Source organism: Macaca fascicularis, chromosome 4 (genome assembly GCF_037993035.2).
Source record: "Macaca fascicularis isolate 582-1 chromosome 4, T2T-MFA8v1.1".
NCBI lineage: Eukaryota > Metazoa > Chordata > Mammalia > Primates > Cercopithecidae > Macaca > Macaca fascicularis.
In genome coordinates, this window is record NC_088378.1 from 60,192,861 (window position 1) to 60,212,646 (window position 19,786).

At 37.9% G+C, this 19,786-nt stretch overlaps 1 protein-coding gene across 7 annotated transcripts in view; it reads left to right on the forward strand.

Moving 5' to 3' along the window:
* ESR1 (estrogen receptor 1) overlaps nt 1-19,786 on the forward strand; it is a 432,869-nt gene that overhangs the window by 330,401 nt on the left and 82,682 nt on the right. For all 7 annotated transcript variants that reach the window (XM_005552152.5, XM_065542899.2, XM_045390344.3 and 4 more), the window contains one exon: nt 16,746-16,884. In XM_005552152.5, the coding sequence (XP_005552209.1) occupies nt 16,746-16,884 (139 nt within the window). The remainder of the gene's footprint in view (nt 1-16,745; nt 16,885-19,786) is intronic.

Sequence of the window (19,786 nt, forward strand, 5' to 3'; positions counted from 1 at the left end):
TAGTGGCCCTGGATCCAAAACTACTGAATCCATAAAAGGGCTTTTGACTTCTTGTTCCAGGACAACAAGTGACATCTGGCATGCTTGCCTGCCTGTTTGCCTTTCTTCCTTCTCCTATCCATCTTTCCATACATCTGTCCATCAGTCTATCTGTCCATCCACTCATCCATCCATCCTTCTATCCATTTGTCTATTCATCCATCCATCCTTCCATCCATCCATCCAAGATTTACTGAGCACTTCCATGACAGAAAGTGTGAGACACAAAAGAAAATTCTACACAGTTCTTGTAGGGACATGAACTAATGGTTAGCAAAAGTACCATATGGGAAGTCCTGCTTCAAGTAAAATTATGACTTAAGATATACATCAGATGTTTGAAAAAGGTATTTTTAAGTTCAACACTGAAATTCTAACTACAACGTGTCCTTAATTTCTGTTTTCTAGTTAGACTTTTTGGAAGTTACAAATCTTCAACATTTGAGTTATCATTATTTTTGTTACTTGATTTTATTTATTCCACAAGAATGGTAAGAATTTTAGAGGAAGGTGGGGCCCTAAAAATGCATTTATACCAACTGATTGGATCACCTTGAATCACAATGAGTACAACAACTGCTCCAGAGAGGCCGCTAACACTTAATGAGTAATGACCAGGCACCAGACACTGTTCTAGCACTTTATACTTACTGGTTTCTTTCCTCTTCATGATAACCCTATGAGGAAAGTGCTCTCTTTTTTTGTTAAGCTCCATTTTCAGATGAAGAAGCTAAGGCCCGGAGAAGTTACATATCTTTCTCAAAGTGTCTCCACTACGAAGTAGCTGAGCTGGGATCTCATCCAAGGTCCTGGGTTCAGGCCACACTCTTAAGTACTCACAGCTACATCACACTGAATATCATCTCCCTGCACTGCCATTTCATTTGAGGAGGGCTTTGCCTGTCAAGAACATTCATATCTTTTGATAAACAGTGCATTTTTTCCCTGATAGTCTGTATGGAACAGCCTCCTTGTTTGCCTCGAAGGACAGGGACTTCAGGACCTCCTGCTGTGGTCACCAAGGAATCACATTCAACTTCTCAGCAAGGTGTTACAGTCCTCCTCAGTTTGCCTATGATCCATCGAGAGCAAGGTTTCCTTCTCTCAATACACCCTGTGCTTTAGCCAGGGGGACTTCCCACTGTCCTCTAGATGTGTTCTGTTTGTTCCTGACTGCAAGTCCCTGTTGGTGTGGTTTCCATGATCCTTCTTCTGCCTGGAATGCAGCCCCTCTTGAGCCCTGAGAGCTTCATTTCTGTCTGTCTGTTGGGCTGTGCCAAAGTCCCTCTGCCTTAGTGGGCTCCCCACTGATTCACTAGCAATTCTCCTCTCCTCTGGGCTCTTCTTAGCTTGCAAATGGCGCCTCTAGATTGGGTACCAAGACTTGCACTGACTTATTTTGATACCAGTAATATGAGACCATGTTATATGCCTCTTGAGATATCATTCCTTTTCTAGCAATAAACAGTGATAAGCATGCATGTACAGGGTAAAAATAGAACTTGGAGATTCGTCCATCTCAATATACAAAATAAAAGTAAAAGTATGCTAATTTCAATCCTTAACACAGTAAATTGAATGTAATAGGTCTTCAGTAACTATTTGAGGAATGAAATTGTTATTGATATATTGATTTGACTGAGAAAATCCATAAGTGCCATGCTTGGATTAAAGTACAGGGAATCCCATTTTTTGGGTAATTTCAAAGAAGTAGAGACCATCCACTATTTATTAAGAACAAAAGAGATTTGAGTGATAAATGTGTTCCAGACCATCCAATGGTGTTATTCTACTACTTCATCCCAGCTAGTAAAATGGGGCAATGAGCACCAAAAAGCAGGTACTGTCTCTCCCTATGTAAGTAGACTTCCTAGTCGTGGCCAAAACAAAAACAAAAACAAAAACGCAAAGCAACACAAAACAAAAACAATGTGAAGAGCATCTTACCGTTCATTGCTTTGGATGATGTGTGCAAACCTAGTTAATGGGAGTGGATCTGATCAGTCTTTGTAGGAAGTTGGTACTGGCATATGTCTGGCTTCTGAATTTTCCAAAAATACAATTATTTATTTTTAAATCCATTCAATCAACACCAAATTTACTAATCAACTACTAAATAAGTGAAAGACCCTATGGTAGATCCTTCAAGAAATGGAAATTGAGACATTAGGTCACTATAAACCCCAACCCTTGTAATCTATTTTTTTTTTTTTTTTTTTTGAGATGGAGTCTCGCTCTGTTGCCCAGGCTGGAGTGCAGTGGCAGCATCTCGGCTCACTGCAAGCTCCGCCTCCCGGGTTCACACCATTCTCCTGCCTCAGCCTCCCGAGTAGCTGGGACTACACCACGCCCAGCTAGTTTTTTATGTTTTTAGTAGAGACGGGGTTTTACCGTGTTAGCCAGGATGGTCTCGATCTCCTGACCTTGTGATCCGCCCGCCTCAGCCTCCCAAAGTGCTAGGATTACCCAGCCAACCCTTGTAATCTTTTTGTGGCAACCTTAGGAAACTTGGAATGCTTTCTACACTCTGATAAACATTTAATTGTGATCATAGCCCCAGTGTTGCAAAATGAGACAGAAGATACAAAGTATCTCATAGGATAATATTGTAGCTGTAGGTACTTCAAATGGACAAGTATAACACATTATGAGTGTTAATATGGATGCATTGGGAGAAAAATAAGCCCTGAGAAGCAATGTGCAGAAAAGCTATAATTGACGAAGGCAGATAGATCCATGAACCTAAGTTATTTTTCAGCATATCGTGGTTCCACTTTCACCTCTTTCTTGACATTGACTGTATTTTTAGCAGGACAAAAGTTATCTGAAATTTCTGATAGAGTTCAAACTTTAAATCATGTTCACTTTGCTAAAACTCCACTGGATGGAGTGGCAGAAGAGAAAAAACAGAAATAAAAGAAAAGCAGTAATGGAGAATGGAAAATCTTTAAAGATGCTACCATCCTGAAAAGATTCGAAAGCAAGCCCAGGAAAGCCACGGGGAGGGAAAGAGCACTTAGAGGTGTCACCAAAGCTTTCAGAAGTGATGAGGGAAACCCCAGCTCTTCTTGTTACTTCTTGGCATTTTGTTCCTCTGTACGTTAAGCTTTTGGTTAATCTTTCATGTTGCTTGTTATCTCTGTTTTAAAATTTCACATCAGCTCATTGGTTTCATATCCCACTTAACAAATTAAATATTTTTCTTGGGCTTATTAATAAAATTATTTGCTCTCATATGTTATGGCTTTAGATTTTCAGTGCAGTTAGGACTATTCTTAATTTTTTATCTTTACCCTTGTTATTTCTCTGAAGCATCCCAATCGGGGTGGGAGTGTGGGGGTATTCAATGGTTAGGTAAAATTTACATGTAATTATGCAATTTACACATATCTTCAAATATAATGAGGCCCAGTCTAGCTGACCATACCAAGAGGATATTATAGTTGCCAATAAAATCAGCATTATTTCTTTTTTTTTTTTTTCTGTTCTTTTTTTAGCTTCTTGCAAACATTCACTCAGAATACTTTTTGAATATTAATTTTGTGAAAAGCAACATGCTGGGTTCTTTGGGAAAAGTAAAGACGAGTGCACAAATGCATCCTCCTTTCTAGTGAGTCCAGCACACAGATGACTCAGGAAGTCATGCACTGGAGGAGGAGTATCTTCTAGAACTGGGGAAAGGTTCAGGAAGAGGATCAGAAACTTTTTTCACTCAACCAATTACATTTTTCTGAAAGCATTTAATTAATCATGCATGATCTTGCAGACCCCAGATAGAGACTATATCACTATATCAGTTGTTTTCTTAAACAACTGGAGTTAATTCTCATATGTTTGGTGGCCTTTCAAGTATTTATGTTTAGGATCTGTTTTCTTCCTCTTAACTTACATTCCAAAGTTTAGGTATCCTTCCCCTCCATTGGCTGTCCAAAACAGCATCCTTTCATGTAGCTACATGCCATTGGAATGATTTGTTTTTTGCCATGGATTCCTAGTCCTAAATTTGGACTTTTATTAGTATTTAAGATGTCATGGACAGAACCCACAGAAGTTGTGCAAAATGAATGGGCTGAGTGGACAGTCCAACAGAGTTACATCATCTGTTCCAAACACCCTCGTAATGGTGGTATCAGCCTCAATGTCTGAGTGGCTGTCCTGGTTCTTCTGACCAGTCCTCAGCTGGCCATGTCTGTTCAGGTGCCAGAGAAAGCTTCATAGCTCAGGCAAATCTTTACAAGAGATTTGAAAGACAAGAAACATGTATTTTGGAGGTTTTACCTGTTTATTTCATGTATAGCTTCATACTAACAGATTTTGCTATACTTAAAAGTAAATGAAATGTTTTTGATATCTCAAAATCATTTTATAATTTATCAAAGAATTAATCTATTTCAAGGCTTGCCATTTACATTTAATCTTCAAATCTTGATGCATTTTCACAGACTTTAGTTAGTTAAGGATATTAATGACTTCCTTTAATAGCTTATGAAGTGAGTCATCATTGAAAGTGAGTCATTAAGGCCAACTCTTGTACCTGCTCTTAAATAGCAGTTGTTTTACTAGATCTGTACTAAAACCTTTTTTAAAAAATCTGTTTGTCTTATATATAACAAGCATTTCCAATAGTTAGTAATACTTTCTTAGCTCTTCAATCATTTTATGAGAGCATTGCAAGAAAAGCAGGAGATCGGGAAAGAGGTTTCTTGTTTGCACTGTAGGATGCATGAAATTCTTATTTAGTCTGTTGTGTTTGGGGTTCGAGAGAAACTATGTAATGAATCAGAACGTTTCCTACAGTCTTCTGAAAAGATGTAATGAGACAGTCAGTCTTCCAGCAGCCTTTGATCATCTGGGAAGTCATTGACTTTGATCCTTATCCTATCAGGGGCTCTTACCCTGGGGTCCATAAATACCCAGGCATTCTTAAGAACTGGATTTCAGTATAACTTGTTTCATTTTGTGATTTTTAAAAATAGTTTATTTTATGCACTTAAAACCTTAATCTGAGAAGTCATCTGTAGACTATGTCAGATTTCCAAATGGAATAAAAATATTTAAGAACTCTCTTATGTGTGTGTTTCAACCTATAAATTTTATATGTGAAGCTCATGGTTAGGTGGTAAGTAGATAACTTATTATCTGCATAATATTTGGTACTTTTTATAATGAAAAAGGAAATAATACAATGATAGGTACCATTTATTTGTTGACCACCCATATTTTCCAGGGAATTATATATTCTTTCTAGTTTTCACCATAACATGCTGCAGGGATAGTGTTACCACTCTCATTTTGCAGATGAAGAAATTGAAACCCAGAACAATTCATTCTTTCATTCAAAAAATATCCATAGAGCATACACTAAGAGAAGGCACTCTGCTAGGCACCAGAAATTAAATAATTCACCCCAAATCACTTAACTCATAAATGGCAAAGCTGAACCTAACAAAGCCCATTATTCTTTCTATCACACATTGCATCCTCATAATATCATATTCTATATAGAAAAACTTAACAGTCCTGCTGAGACACTTGGAACTCTAAGAAGGTAGTCAACAGATACTTTTCTCTTTATATAAATATGATATATAATTAGGTTTTCCTGGAAAGGAGTGATTCTGCCTTTTTAAAATTCTAGCAAATTAGAGCCCAGGTAATGATTTCCTGAGATAAGTAAATTCTCTTCTAGGACAATCTCTAGTCTTGTCATCATGAGATGGAATAACAACAGTCTGTCATTTCAGTGATGGCACCTGTATGTCCTTGTGTCTAAGAAAAGATACCTCCTTCTCTGCCTTGCTAAATATTTGTAAACTTTGCTTTAATTTGGTGTATGTGCCATTGTTTTGTATGTGGGAGGGGTTTATTTTTGTTTGTTTGTTTGTTTTTTGGTCTTTTTTAGTAACCCCAATCCAAACTATTTTCATTTGTGACCTAAAATACTTAGAACAAGAGGCTTTGCAATCTTGAAGACCGAATACATTTTTACTACTAAATATAAGGCAGGTTTGAGCCACCCAATTTGTAGTGCTTGATTATGGCAACCTTAGGAAACTAGTACGGTTACTCTTTATCTTTATTAGGAGATAGTGCTGTAGTTCCTGTTGTAATCCTTAGGGAGCCAACATTGTTGATGAGACCCAGTACCAAGCTAGAGGCCACGTTGAGCTAGCAAGAAATAGGATAGTTTTTACTGTCAAACTAATTAGCATTTAGAGAGTTTCTCTTATAGAGTGGCCTGGTGTCTTAGTCTATTTTCGGTTGCTATAATAGAACACCTGAGACCGGGTAATGTATAACTTATAAGGATTTGTTTGACTCACAATCCTAGAGGCTGGGAAGTTCAAGATCAGACAGCCACATCTGGCCATCTTTTAATGAGGGCCCCATGCTGTGTCAGAACACAGCAGAGAATTGGAAGGAGAAATGGGCACACACAAAGAGAAAGAGAGGGGACAAAAGGGGTTGATGCACTTTGTAACGACGAGACTAATCCATTCCCTGGAGAACTAATTTATTCTCATGAGAAAGACATGAATACATCTTAACATCAGAATCACTTCTTAAAGGCCTCACCTCTGTACACTGTTACATTGTAACAGGCAATTAAATTTCAACATGAGTTTTGGTGGGGGCAAACCACATCCCAACTGTAGCACCTAGCTACCCACTCTATTTTTAGAGTGGTTATTTAATGACCTGGCAAGATCACTGTGCTTGTAAAAGAATCCACCACGAGTTAAAGAAAAATAGTTTCTGGCTTCCAATCTCCTTTTGGCCTCTCTCTGGAATGGCATATACAAGTTCAGTGATCACCGACTTCAAAGGTGGGGTGGAAGAGGCTGAAATAAATTTTTCTCCTTTCTTTGGTTGGTTGCTCTCTCTGTTTGCTGCTGAAATTTGTGTAGAATAATGGAATGAACGTGGGAGATAGGGAACTATAGAAAGACTGGAAGGAAGGGAGAGGTCTCTTCTAAATTAAACCCCATGTGCTTGTGAGACCCTTGGACCCCAAAGGGCTCCTGACTGGCTGGGCCCACTCCTTCTGTACATGGAGCCGTGGGGCTTTTCTCTGGCTTCCCAGTTGAAGCATTGTCATGTGATTTGATGCTCAGCATTTCTGAGACCTCATGGCAATTTTACCTTATAAAACTCCCATTTCGGCATTCTGAACTTAAGTAGAAAATGGAAATATAAGCCTCTTTTTTTGCTCTTAATCCATTCCAGAACTATAAGTCCCTGGGTTCTTGGCAACAACAGGTGTTCCTCTAGATTTTAAATTGAGTGTGTGTGTGTGAGAGGAATATCTCACTAAAACGACAGTGTTGTCATCAATTTTGGCTTCATGGAGGGTCTTGAGCTGAGTGGAGATGGGAGGAAGCTATCCTTGTCCATGTGGTTTGGAGACTTGCTCTAAAAAAGAAACTGTCTACTTTCCTTTTAGTCTTTGTTTTGATGACATTTGTAGTGTTTACCAGGAGCATACAGTTATCTGGAAAATGCAGACTGATGACAATAGTATTTGAAATGCTCGCAGGTCTGCTTCTAGGTTGATGGAAAGAATGTATGTTCCAAGGTACAAGTGCTTGTTGACTTTTCGGATGCAGCCAGTCTGTGCTCTTTGTCAGGTAACTCAGAATCACTCCACAGAGGCTGTCCTTCCTGTCCATTTGACAAGCACTTAAAAGGGCAGTCTTAAGTACTTTACTTCATAGTTTATTAATTTTTTTTCCTTCTTTAGTTTGCAATCTACTCAGAAACTGGAAAATAATTTCTTTTACCATTTTCCTCTTTCTCATTTAGGCTGAAATTGATTTCTTTCTGAGCGTGTAAGAAAAAAAAAAAAAAAGAAGAAGCTGTGGTTAATACAATTGCCTTTGCTGAACAAAAATAAAAGACTAGTTTACCTTCAAGCTGTGCAGTATCAGAGTAAGGATCTGCTCTGTCACTCCCAGGAGATTTTGATAAGAGAGAGTGCAAAATTTCATGATATCTACATAGAATAATTGTAGCAAATATGAGAAGTAATAGAATTGTTTATTTGGGGATGAGGGTGGGGATGGGTTTTTTTGTGTGTGTTTGGAAAATTGGGAAGCTGGAAGATACTCTTAAATCCATCAGCTTCTCCAGAACTCTTCTCAAATGCTTATTGTCATGACAACCATCTCTTCGTAAACCAAGGCTCTGAGTGTAATACAGATGGGGCTGGTAACAAGGTAGGATTGCCATCTGCTTTGTTTTCTCTAAGGGACTTTTTTTTTGTGATCCCCAAGTCTCATCCTCAAGTCTGACAGTCTTGACTTATTTTTGTTTCTGGAGTCAGATAGAGCTGTGAGACTAATTCTTTTCTTCTGACAAACTACTTCCTCACCTGTAATCAAATAACTTACTTGTTATTAAATGGAGGGGAAAAAGGGTAATTATGTGTGTGCGTGTGAAAACAAATATACATATTTTAATGATTTATTTATCTGTCTACTTTGCAAAGTCTCCTGTGAGGTACCTAGTAATTCAATAATACAGTCAAGCATGAGATCCAGAAACAAGTAGGAATGAGGCGATCATTTTCCCATGAAACAGGTACAATTGTTATTGCTTTTGAACATTTTATTAACACCTGTGCTTCCTGATGGTGGGGCTGCATGAAGCTTGTAAGTAGTTTCATCATTCTTATTAGGTAACAAATAGGAGCGTAAATTATTTAGGAGAGGAAGACCTTTTCTTGTTACCAAATTTGGAGAGAAATTTGCCAAAGAAATGAATGTTTACAGGAGGGATACTGCTTAATATCTTCTTACTCCCCTTTGCCAAAGATACAAGTGACATTTTCTCATATCAACTTCCAAAAAAGTGAGGCCCATAACTTTTTAAAGGAATATACCTGGTATTTTAAAAGTTTGTATGTATCATGATCAGAATTAAGATATATCCAGCTTTTGAAAAAATATATATATTTAGCCATTAAAAGGTATGTGGTAAACTAAACTGATGAATAAACGTTATGGGAAACATTTCATAAAATTTATATTTAAAGTAAAGAATAATTTCTCTCTTTGTATTATAGTTATTCTGTATAAGCTACAATATAAAATTCTAAAACCTTAATTTCTTGAGGGGCTTATGCTTCATTTTTCTTTCTAAATAGAGAAGAAGTTCATACACTGCTTTTATGTCCTATATGTTGATGTGTAAAAATAATCAAATACTAGTGGATGAGTAGAATGTAACTACAATATATTACACACACAAACACACAGGATGACTAAACTGTACACATGGGCTGATGTCCAGAGCAGGGAAAAGCTGCTAAGGAATTTTTGAAGTAAAGTTAGAATACAGTTTTGTGGTTAAGACCAATAATTTTTCAAAGGAGCATTATAAGGAATGTGGTTACTTGGGTTGGAGTTAAAGACCAAGCAACGGTTGAGCAGACTTGAAACCAGTTTTGTCTTTAGATTTCTTTTCTTAACGACTGGTCTCCAATGAGTTAGCCACTCATTGTACTTAAGGTCTTGGCAAAGGCGAGACTTTCTTCACCGTGTAGTTTATACCTCATGTATGCATTACAATAGAAAGGTCCAGGAAATACTGCAGGCCTTCTATTGGTTTTTATCCTCCATTTAGATAAAAATGAGGAAGAAGTAGAATTATCACAAACAATCCAATTGGCTTTTAGTTGGGATATACTACAGAAACATCACCTTTGAATCTGTATACGTAAAAAAAAAAAAAAACTTCTCAGAGTAAGATGTAAGTTCTGTTGCACTGTTCTGAAGGAATGGGTAATGTCAGAAATGTCTTCATTACATTACATAAAGTAATACACGGTGCTGTTATCAGATTGCATAGTCAAAGTTGGCAAGTTTGCAGATTTACATAGATATCATGACTTTCATCATCCATACTTCTTTCAAGAAATGGTCATCTTAATATGGGGTATTTATTTGAGGCATACACCATTTATTTGAAGAAGCAGTACCTTTGTTTATCGTAAAACTTCTGGACTAAATTCTTCAATTTTTTTTCTCTAATGAATTCAGTTTTTTGGGTTTTTTTTCCCCCACTGATTTTTACTGCGTAGCGTTTGCCCGAAGAACACCACTTTGTTTCCTAAGGCAAGTAGTCACTACAAGGCAAGTTTTGTTCTGTCTATCCCAAGGCAAATAGACAGCAGCAAACATAGTGTGGAGGGCTGCTGTGCTCAGTAGAAAACCATCAACTATTTCTAATTGGGGGTGTATGAAGACAGCTGCATTCTGGACATGCTAAACCTCTTGAAATGCTTGGAGTGTAATAAAACCCAAAACGTGCTTTCCTTTCTCATTTCTTTGCACATGTATTTTAGGCAAAATACAATCCACATGCTCTTGTTCCCTCTCCTTTTAAATCATGAAAAGTGTTGTTTTTTAGGGCTATTCGAGGTCCAGGAAGCCTTTTTATCCTTTTCATTTATACATAAAAATAACCTAATAAAAAGAAAAACATAAACAGAAAACACAATATGACATCATGAATGAGGGCAAGCACAAACTGCCCAATTTAAGTTTGAAGTTATAAACCTAAAATATTTTAAAACAAAACATTTCTCTTGGTGTTTTGCAAAAGCATTGCTTTCTTCTATTGGGCAGAAATTGCAGCCTGTTGGGATGAAGTAGAGAATAGAACTAATATTTATTGAGTAACTACCGTGGCATTCTGGGACATCTGCTAACCCCTTAATTTTTACAATAACCCTAAGTGGTAGGTCAGTCCATCTGCATTTTACAGACAGGAAATGCTTTCAGAGATATTAATTAGTTGGCTGTAGACCACAGAAGAATTGAAAGTCAGGTCTTCTTGACTTTTCAGCTCATGACTTCATTACTTCTGCCCTCCTCATTCTGTTGGGAGATGGGTGGGAGTGTGCCCTTCAGATGATCAAAAAGTCCCATGTTGGGATGTGATTTGGAAATAGCTAGTCGTCAGGCCAGAGGACGAAGGCTATTGTAGCTTCAAGAAAGAAAGAGTCATCTTGGTATTGGCAAGGTGGTTATTTAGTATGGCAGCTGCATAAGAGCATTGGACAGGTGGTATGATATGGGATGGGGGTCAGGGTGGGAGCTGCTCACACCCCCTTATTATAGCAGAGCAAAACCAGAATAGTCACAGTGATGGTGATGTAGGGCAGGTTCAAGAGAAAGCTCATGTTCTTCTAGCATTGAGACTCACAATATTTCAAAACAAGTGATTATTTATTCCATTACAATTTATTTTGGTGATGGATATTGCATTTATTTTATTTTCTAACAGTAGTACATATTTGGTAAGAGTTGTTTGTGACTTTCTTTATTTAAATAGATTAAACTCATTTTCTGAAATTTTTAAAATGTTTGTCCTGTTATTGAAGACAGCTTAAAGTGTTACAGAATGGGAATCCTAGCTTTAATGAGTCTGCATATAAAAGAGTCCAAACATTTTTTTTTTGGAGAAAAGGAAGGTCATTTCAACTGTACTATAGGTACGATAGGGTCCATGATCCATGGTGTGGCAATAAGTTACTATTCTTTAGAGAATAAATTGCAAAATATAGGACATGAAGACTGCTTGGTATTTACATAGGAGTCTAGTTCTTCTGATACTATATGTTCTATAAGCTTTCTCCCAGAAATCCAAAGTTTTATTTAGCTTATAGCCATCATTGTGCCACAGTCTCCCTTCCATGATTTATTTTTTCCCATACCGTACTCTTGCACTGAGTCTTTGGCATTGAAGAGGAAAGAGATGAATTATTCAACTCTTCTTCTATTGAGTAAAAAGCCAATACAGAAAAAAATGCAACAGGCAATTTCATGACTGACATTTTGGAGAACACTGGGGTCATCATATGACTGAGAAAATGATTATCTCTTTTGAAGGTCAGGAAACCAGTATTTTCTCCAGTGAATCTATGAAGGGAACCAACCACCTAGCTTTTTGTAAATAGCACTCCTTAGGGAAATGTTGCTTTTTTCTTTTGTAGTGTTTCTGCTTTAAATCTTCATAGACTGTATCCCATGGAAGCAGGAATATAATGACTATAGCACTTACTTCTTTTCATGTCTCTACTGAAGAGCCACCCTGATTTATCTTTTCCTCCAAGGTAGTGTGGAACTTTACCAGGATTTAGATTATGTTAGTCATTTTGCTTGGAGATCTCTGTACACTTTTCAACATCGTTTCTAGGAGCCTTGCCACACCCAGTAAAGGAGGGTGAGGCTTCAAGAATCTCTTGGCGTACCAAGGCAAATTAGGCAATTTGTAAGAAGTCCCTAGCAAAGCAGAGTGGAGAAGAGGGCTCAGGATCTCGTGAGGACTGGGGCAGGGAGGTGGACATCCCATGAGCTCCTTTCACAGTCAACACAAAGTTAACATATCTTGGAGGAAAAACTATTACTGTATAATGGAAGGCAGAAGGCAGGAATGTCTGTGCTTGGTGATGAAGCTGGAAGTAGTGAGCTGGTTTATGATGGAGGGATAAATTTTGCCATAAAAGAGACATGCCTCAATTTTATTAGCTAGATTACTTCCCATACAGGGGGTGAGGAGTGAGGATTCTAAGGCATTTCTCTCTGTTTTCAATATATCCTTTCTGGATTCACTATTACTGGGACTTGTGAATATAGACTAGGGATTAAAACTTGAGTTTGCTTTTAAAAAATTTTTATTTTATTAAATGAGATTTCTGAGCAACTGATTTCACCTAGTCTTATCAAACTATTGTTACTACTTTTTCGATATGCATTCTGTCCCTCCTGTGTGAAGGCCACAGGGCACCTGCCCCCATGTCATTAAGATGGAGGTCCTCAAGTGATGAGGGGATGAGTCACCTCTCACTTACCACTTGCGAGAATATCTACCACTGTTACCTCTCCTTATGTCCCGTAGCAGCTGCTACACTCCCACTTTATTATTAGCGACAATTTCTAGTGTTCAAGAGAGAACGGGATTTACTTTTTGAATGCCTCTAGGTTATTATAGCAGGTTCATTTGGAATTGCATATCAGAACATTCTTCCTATTTATCAGGAAAATAAACCAAGGTCTTGAATGTCTATCCATAGTTGGCCCAATATAATTTTGCTTGGGATTTATTACATTATTTTTCTCCATTGGCTATGAACTGAAGGCATCTCATGGTATATTTATTCAATGGTGAAAAGGTAGTTAGAGGTTGTGTGGTAAAGTCAAGACCAGTATATTGGAAGAAAAGAGACACTCCATCTAATAATCTTTCATAGTCTTTACATTCATTGAGAAGGTTAGTTGATAACCTTTCCTGCACACTGTCTCCCAACCCTGACCCAGGAACTTGCAGAGCACACCGTGCAACAGATGTAATAACCCTTGTCCGCAAGCAATATGCACAGCTGGGAAAGATAATTAAATAGACTCTTTTTGAGAGGTCTACAACATTTCAACAGAAGGATCGAGCAATCCTGCTGGCCTCCAACTGAAAACTATTACCAACAGACATACTTCAGACAGATTCCATGATCACCATACTTATGTGGCACAAGTGCTTATGAGGAGCTTCTTTGGCTTCCAAAAGGCCACTAAAACTGTCAGACCTAAATAATACTGGAATTGTAAAGTGGGAATTAAAAATTATAATTCCATTTAACATGTAAAGTTGCCATCAGAAAGCGGGCCTTTGGTTTTCCATATGGATTGGTTACATGGTCAACTGCAGTTCTAACTCATGAGACACCCCCAGATCTCATCCTGTGTGATTCTTTTTGAGGTTTATTTAGGATGTTAGATAATCTGGGGCAGGTTTCATCATGGGTGGCAATACTACATATAGCAAATGTCATGAGAAGAGAGAAAAAGCCTCCCTTTGGAATGTTAACATTTCTGCAAGTAAGTTTAGTTCACAGTATAAGTTTACATTACTATTATGAGACTTAAAAGATTGGGGTGAAATCTTAAAGAATTATGAAATTAAGAAATGAAACCCAGAGGGCTTTCATTTTAAGTACTGATGACTTAAACCAAAACTGGTTTGGCTTATCTGATTAGATCGTGGGTTTTGAGAAAGAGGAGCATTTACTGCTGCATCAGGAGATGTTTCCTCGAGAGCAAGGCCAGCTCCTTTTGACCCAGAACATCCCATAGGTAAATCACTGCACACTGTGGAGATACCTATTCCCTCCCTGCCCCAGCCTCCTGGGGATCTGAAACCAAATCATTGCTTTTTCATCTTTTACTTTTTTCTTATGAGCGAAGCCATCCACTTTCTCATGTTTCCTGATGCCAAGTCCTTCTTTACATGAGTGGAATCCACTCTTTTCTATGGAAAGACACCTGCTCTGAGACAGGCTACACCGTCATGAGCGTTGGCATGGCTGAGTGATGTAGTGGAAGGTGCAATAAATTTAAACTTTAAAAAAGCAATATTTGATGGAATCATGCATCTTGTGCCTACAATGAGTATATGCTGTAGCAGGATTTACAGATACATGCATGATTAATTTGAATACAGTGTAGCAAAATGATCTGTTAGAAAACACATGAGAAGAGGTGCAACATTATTAGTCATTAGGAAAATGCACATAAAACCACCATGCCTGAATGATGCCTCTGTACATCTATTAGAATGTATAAAATCTAAAAAGACTGACCATACCAAGCATTGGTGAGGATGTAGACCAACTCGTGCTTTCATGTATTGCTGGTGAGAATGTAAATGGTACAACTACTTTGAAAACAGTTTGACAGTTTCTTAAAAAGTTAAAACATCCACCTGGCATACTATATCCAGATATCCTACTCTTATGTATTTAATCAAGAGAATAAAAGCATATATTCATACAAAATCTTGTATATAAATTGCTTGTAGTAGCTTTATTTGTAATAGCCAAAAGCTAGAAACAACCCAAATGTCCAATGAAAGCATACATTGTATTTATTTATGGGATATATCCATGCAATGGAATACCACTTGGCAATAAAAAGAATCAACCCCTCATCATACGTGCAACCTCATGGATAAGTCTTAAACTAATTATGCTGAGTTAAGAAGTCAGACAAAAAGGTAAGAGACTGTTAGGAGCTGAATTAGTGTGTTAAAAGTGGCAATGAAAAAGGAGAAAATTATAGCTACCTCAAGATAGAATTGATGAGCTTTGATTATGAAATGATGGTAAGAGAGGGGGCCATAGACTCTGAGGTCTGTCTCTAGCTTTGGTTTCCCTATGTGGATCATTATCTCTTTGTATATAACAATTATCTGAAAGATGGTACTTAAGCATGTAAGAAACGATAAGCTACCTGTTTAATGCTGAGCTTTTGTTACCTCCAAGAACCCCAAGAAGAAACATCCTGTAAGCAGACCATTCATACTTGATTGTTAAAGGAAAACAGAATTCAATTTTGTCTTTTTTATCAACACAAGTATAGCTAGCTAATAAAAGTGTAATATTCGTGAGAGAAAAAGAAAAGAACACACACACACATACTCAACGGGATTCCTAGAGTCATTCCCATGGATAAGAGGGAAGGAAGGGTTGAGGGCAAAGAGAGAAGGGAGGGAAATAGACTACGATGGGATATCTTAGGGCAAAAGAATAGGGGACTGATTTGGAAGGCAGCAAACTTTATGGATACTTGATTTATTTAATGTCCCTGTCACTCTGGCATATCTTAGTGTGCATGGTATGTGATTTATTTAGTCACTTGATCCAAATTCTCTAATTAAGTGTAGCTCAGAAGAGATAGTGTCCATTGTGGTCAAGGACACAGGTTTTGGCTTCAACAGACAAATAAGCTCTCTGAGCATCTGTCTTCTCATCTGTACAATGGGAATATCAGTTCCTACCTCATCAGGTTGTTGCATTCATAAATAATTGTGTATAAGAAACATTAGGATTGCTTCTAAGGGCTCAACAAACTTCCTTCTTCTTCTTCCTCTTCTCCTCCTCCTCCTCCTCCTTCTTCTGCTTCTTCCTCCTCCTCTTCCTCTTCTTCCTTTTCCTTTACTCCTTCCTTCTTCCTTCCTCCTTCTCATTAACATTATTAGGTAACCTCAATACTATCAGTAATGATTGGAAAAAGCTTTAATCTCCTAGTTCACCATTAGAAAACAAGAACACATTTTGGTGGTTATTACCTGAAGTAATCATAGTATCACCTTTTTTTTTTTTCATCTGACTCATTATCCCAAGTGATTTATTTAAATGTGGAGTTTTCTGAGTCTTTCTTTTACATATTACAAAAAATGAGTGTGACTTAGGGACGTAGAAAAGAAATAGAAATTTGGTGACTTTCATTCTGCCTGTGCTCCAATTCCTATTTGGTCTAAGACAAGTAATTTAAATTTCTTGCACCTTAGCATCTTCTACTCAAACAGAAATGAGGAACAGTCACAGAGTGCTATGATAAGTCTAAGTAGAATCCACACAAGTTTTCACACTGAGTATAACTTTATAGAAAGCTAAGTGTGTTACTCAAGTTGGTACATTTATGTAGATGTGACACTATGGCACTAAGAACTTAATGCCACATTGAAACTCACTGAGATAGCTAGATTTTAAAAATAATTACTTGACTTCACTATAAAGTATGTTCGTATTGCATTTACTCTGTCTAGTAGAAAATAGACCTTGTCAGTTCAAATCCCTGTTGCATTAATTTCACCAGTAATGAGTCTTTTTCATTTGAGTCAGCAGGGTTTTTCTTGCTTGTTTTCAGGCTTTGTGGATTTGACCCTCCATGATCAGGTCCACCTTCTAGAATGTGCCTGGCTAGAGATCCTGATGATTGGTCTCGTCTGGCGCTCCATGGAGCACCCAGGGAAGCTCCTGTTTGCTCCTAACTTGCTCTTGGACAGGTAAGTGACCTGGCTGTAGCTTAGGAGAAGCATGTTCTTTATGATCATAGTTCATTCATGAAACTATTTTATTCATCTCTCTGTGAAGCTTCAGAGAACTTTATTATGGGTGCACTGGGGGTGAAGAAGGCTAGTCAAATTCACAGAAAGCTAAGGATAACTTTCTTCTAGACATCACCTCAGAAGAACTCTAATATTTCTAACACATACACACACACACACACACACACACACACACTCATTATGAATGGTAATTTTCTAACTCCATCTTCAACTTGTGTCATATAAAAATTACAATAATCTCTCTTTAATTAAAATCTATTTTTGCTTCTTGTACATCCAAACCACAATAGTCTGTTCATTTTCTTCTCCAATTTTCCCATCAGTAAAATGAAAAAATTTGACCAGAGTTCTGAAGGTCACGTCCAGGTTGACAAATTCATTTTCATTTTCAAATATGTTACCTTCCTTAACATACCATTGTGGGGTTGCCTTGGAATGTGGGTCCCATTTTTTTTTTTTCAGTCATTGCTTAGAGTAATAGAATTTAGATATTACTCAATAGCATCTGCCACTGACAGAGTCTCCACCCTGCACCAGCTGCTATGCTAAACACTTTACATACATCATCTCATTTAATCATCACTGGACTCCCAGGAGACAGGAATGCCATCATCCATGTTTTACCAGAAAGGAAACTAACTCTCAGAGACATCCTGCTACTTGCAAAAAGGAGAAAGCTCGCCAATGGTGGAGACAGAGTTGAAATTCAAGATCTTTCTGGCTCTGGTATGCTCTATTACCTCCTGTCCTGGGCACATGGTCTTCCCACTCTTTCCTGTTCAGTGATGCCTCCTTTGGTCTGCTGCCACAGCATTCTGTTTTCCAGGTAAATCTTGTCTTTGTGGGCTACATAACATTTTGGATGAGAAAGAACCATTTTGTTGTTTCTTGCAATCCTATTTTGCCTCTGTGCCGAGCAGTCTAAGGCTGCCAGGCTGCCCACAGTGCATCTCTGCATGGTCCTTTACTTCAGAGCATTTCACTATATTTCTACACCTGCCAAGCGCCTGGAGCAGAGTTGCAGCAAAATTTGTTTAAGTACTGGAGAATTGTACAAGGTGTTGGTTATTGTTTTGTCATTTTGTGTTAACATAGCTTTTGAAAAACAGTGGTGATACAGTTCAAGAAGCAGATTTTGCTGTCTGTGGAATATATTTTGATATCACAGTTTCACAAAATTATCAAGAATGGCCACTAGTCTTGTTCCTTAGAACTGTACTCACAATGTATTCTGTCAGCCTTCTAGAAGATGTCTTTACCGTGTTCTATCTTTCCATTTCTTGTTTTCCTTTCCATTTTTTCCTATCTCATTTCTCCTCTCTTTTCCTTTGCTTTCCTCTTTCCTTCTTTCTCCTATCCTCTTAGTTTTTTTGTCCTATAGCAGTGTGGTTTTGTAACCAGGTGATATCAAGTTTGCAGATGAAAATCTTAGACCACACATAATATTTCCCTGCCTACTGCCCGGAGTGTGTCTACCATGTTTAGGTTTCTGGACATTCATAACTCATTTGCTCCTTGATTCCCATCCTCATCTGTATCTATCTTCTTTTTTAAAATTTAATTCAATTTTTATAACATTGACACAATGTGCAGATTCATAGGGTATATAGTGATGTTTTGATGCATATAATATGTGGTGGTCATATCTATCTTCTTAAGTACACACTTGCTTGAGGACAGTCATCAAATAATTGCATTTTGAATATGTAAAGGTTTTTGACATTACTGCACCCAACACACTCATATTCCCAATGAGGTGATATGGCCTAGGATTTTATCAGCTACAGCCTTCTCTTTCCTTTCTCTACACTCTAGTGGTAGCTAATTTTCTTTCCTATCTCTCACAGAAGTATGATTGACTAAAAGTTCTCATCTCTATTCATTCATACTTTCTAAAACTTCAGATTGGAAGTTTTAATTCCCTCTAGACCAGGATTTGTCAATCTCTTTACTATTGACATTTTGGGTCAGATCATTCTTTCATTCTTTCTTGGTTGAGGCATTGATATTGTTTGGCTGTGTTCTCATCCAAATCTCAAATTGTAGCTCCCATAATTTCATGTGTCATGGGAGGGACCTGGTGGGAGGTAACTGAAACATGAGGGAAGGTCTTTCCCTTGCTGTTCTCATGATAGTGAATTTCTCATGATATCTGATGGTTTTATAAAGGGGAGTTCCCCTACACATGCTCTCTCTCTTGCCTGTTGCCATGTAAGATGTGACTTTGCTCCTCCTTCCACCATGATTGTGAGGCCTCCCCAGCCACAAGGAACTGTGAGTCCATTAAACTTTTTTCTTTGTAAATTACCCAGTCTCAGGTATGTCTTTATTAGCAGCTTGAGAACAGACTAATACAAGAGGCTGTATTGTGCATTTTGGGATGTTTAGCAGCATCCCTGGACTTCACCAGCTAGCTGCCAATAGCAACATCCACTTCCTCCAGTTATAATAACCAACGATGTCTAACTATCTTCTAACTATCATTTCTAACTATCTTCTGTTATGTCAGGGGTGGGAGAGGTAAAATTGTCCCTGGTTGAGAATCACCACTCTATGCTTTCCCAACTCAATGTTCTATAGGCTCCTCAGACACACTATAGTCTAAACTGAACACTTTATCTTCTGCAACAAGTCTGTTTGTTTTGTCTTTTCTTTTCTTTTCTGTCTTGGTGACATCAACACTCACCTAGACACTAAAGCTAGAAGCTTTAAGTTACCCATGGATTCTACCTTCTCCCTCACCAAATTATCCAGTTAACTATCTATGAACTGCTTCCAAATCCAGACCTCCCCTCTATCCCCATTCCTCTGCATGGCACAGGTCCTGGTTGTCCCTGCT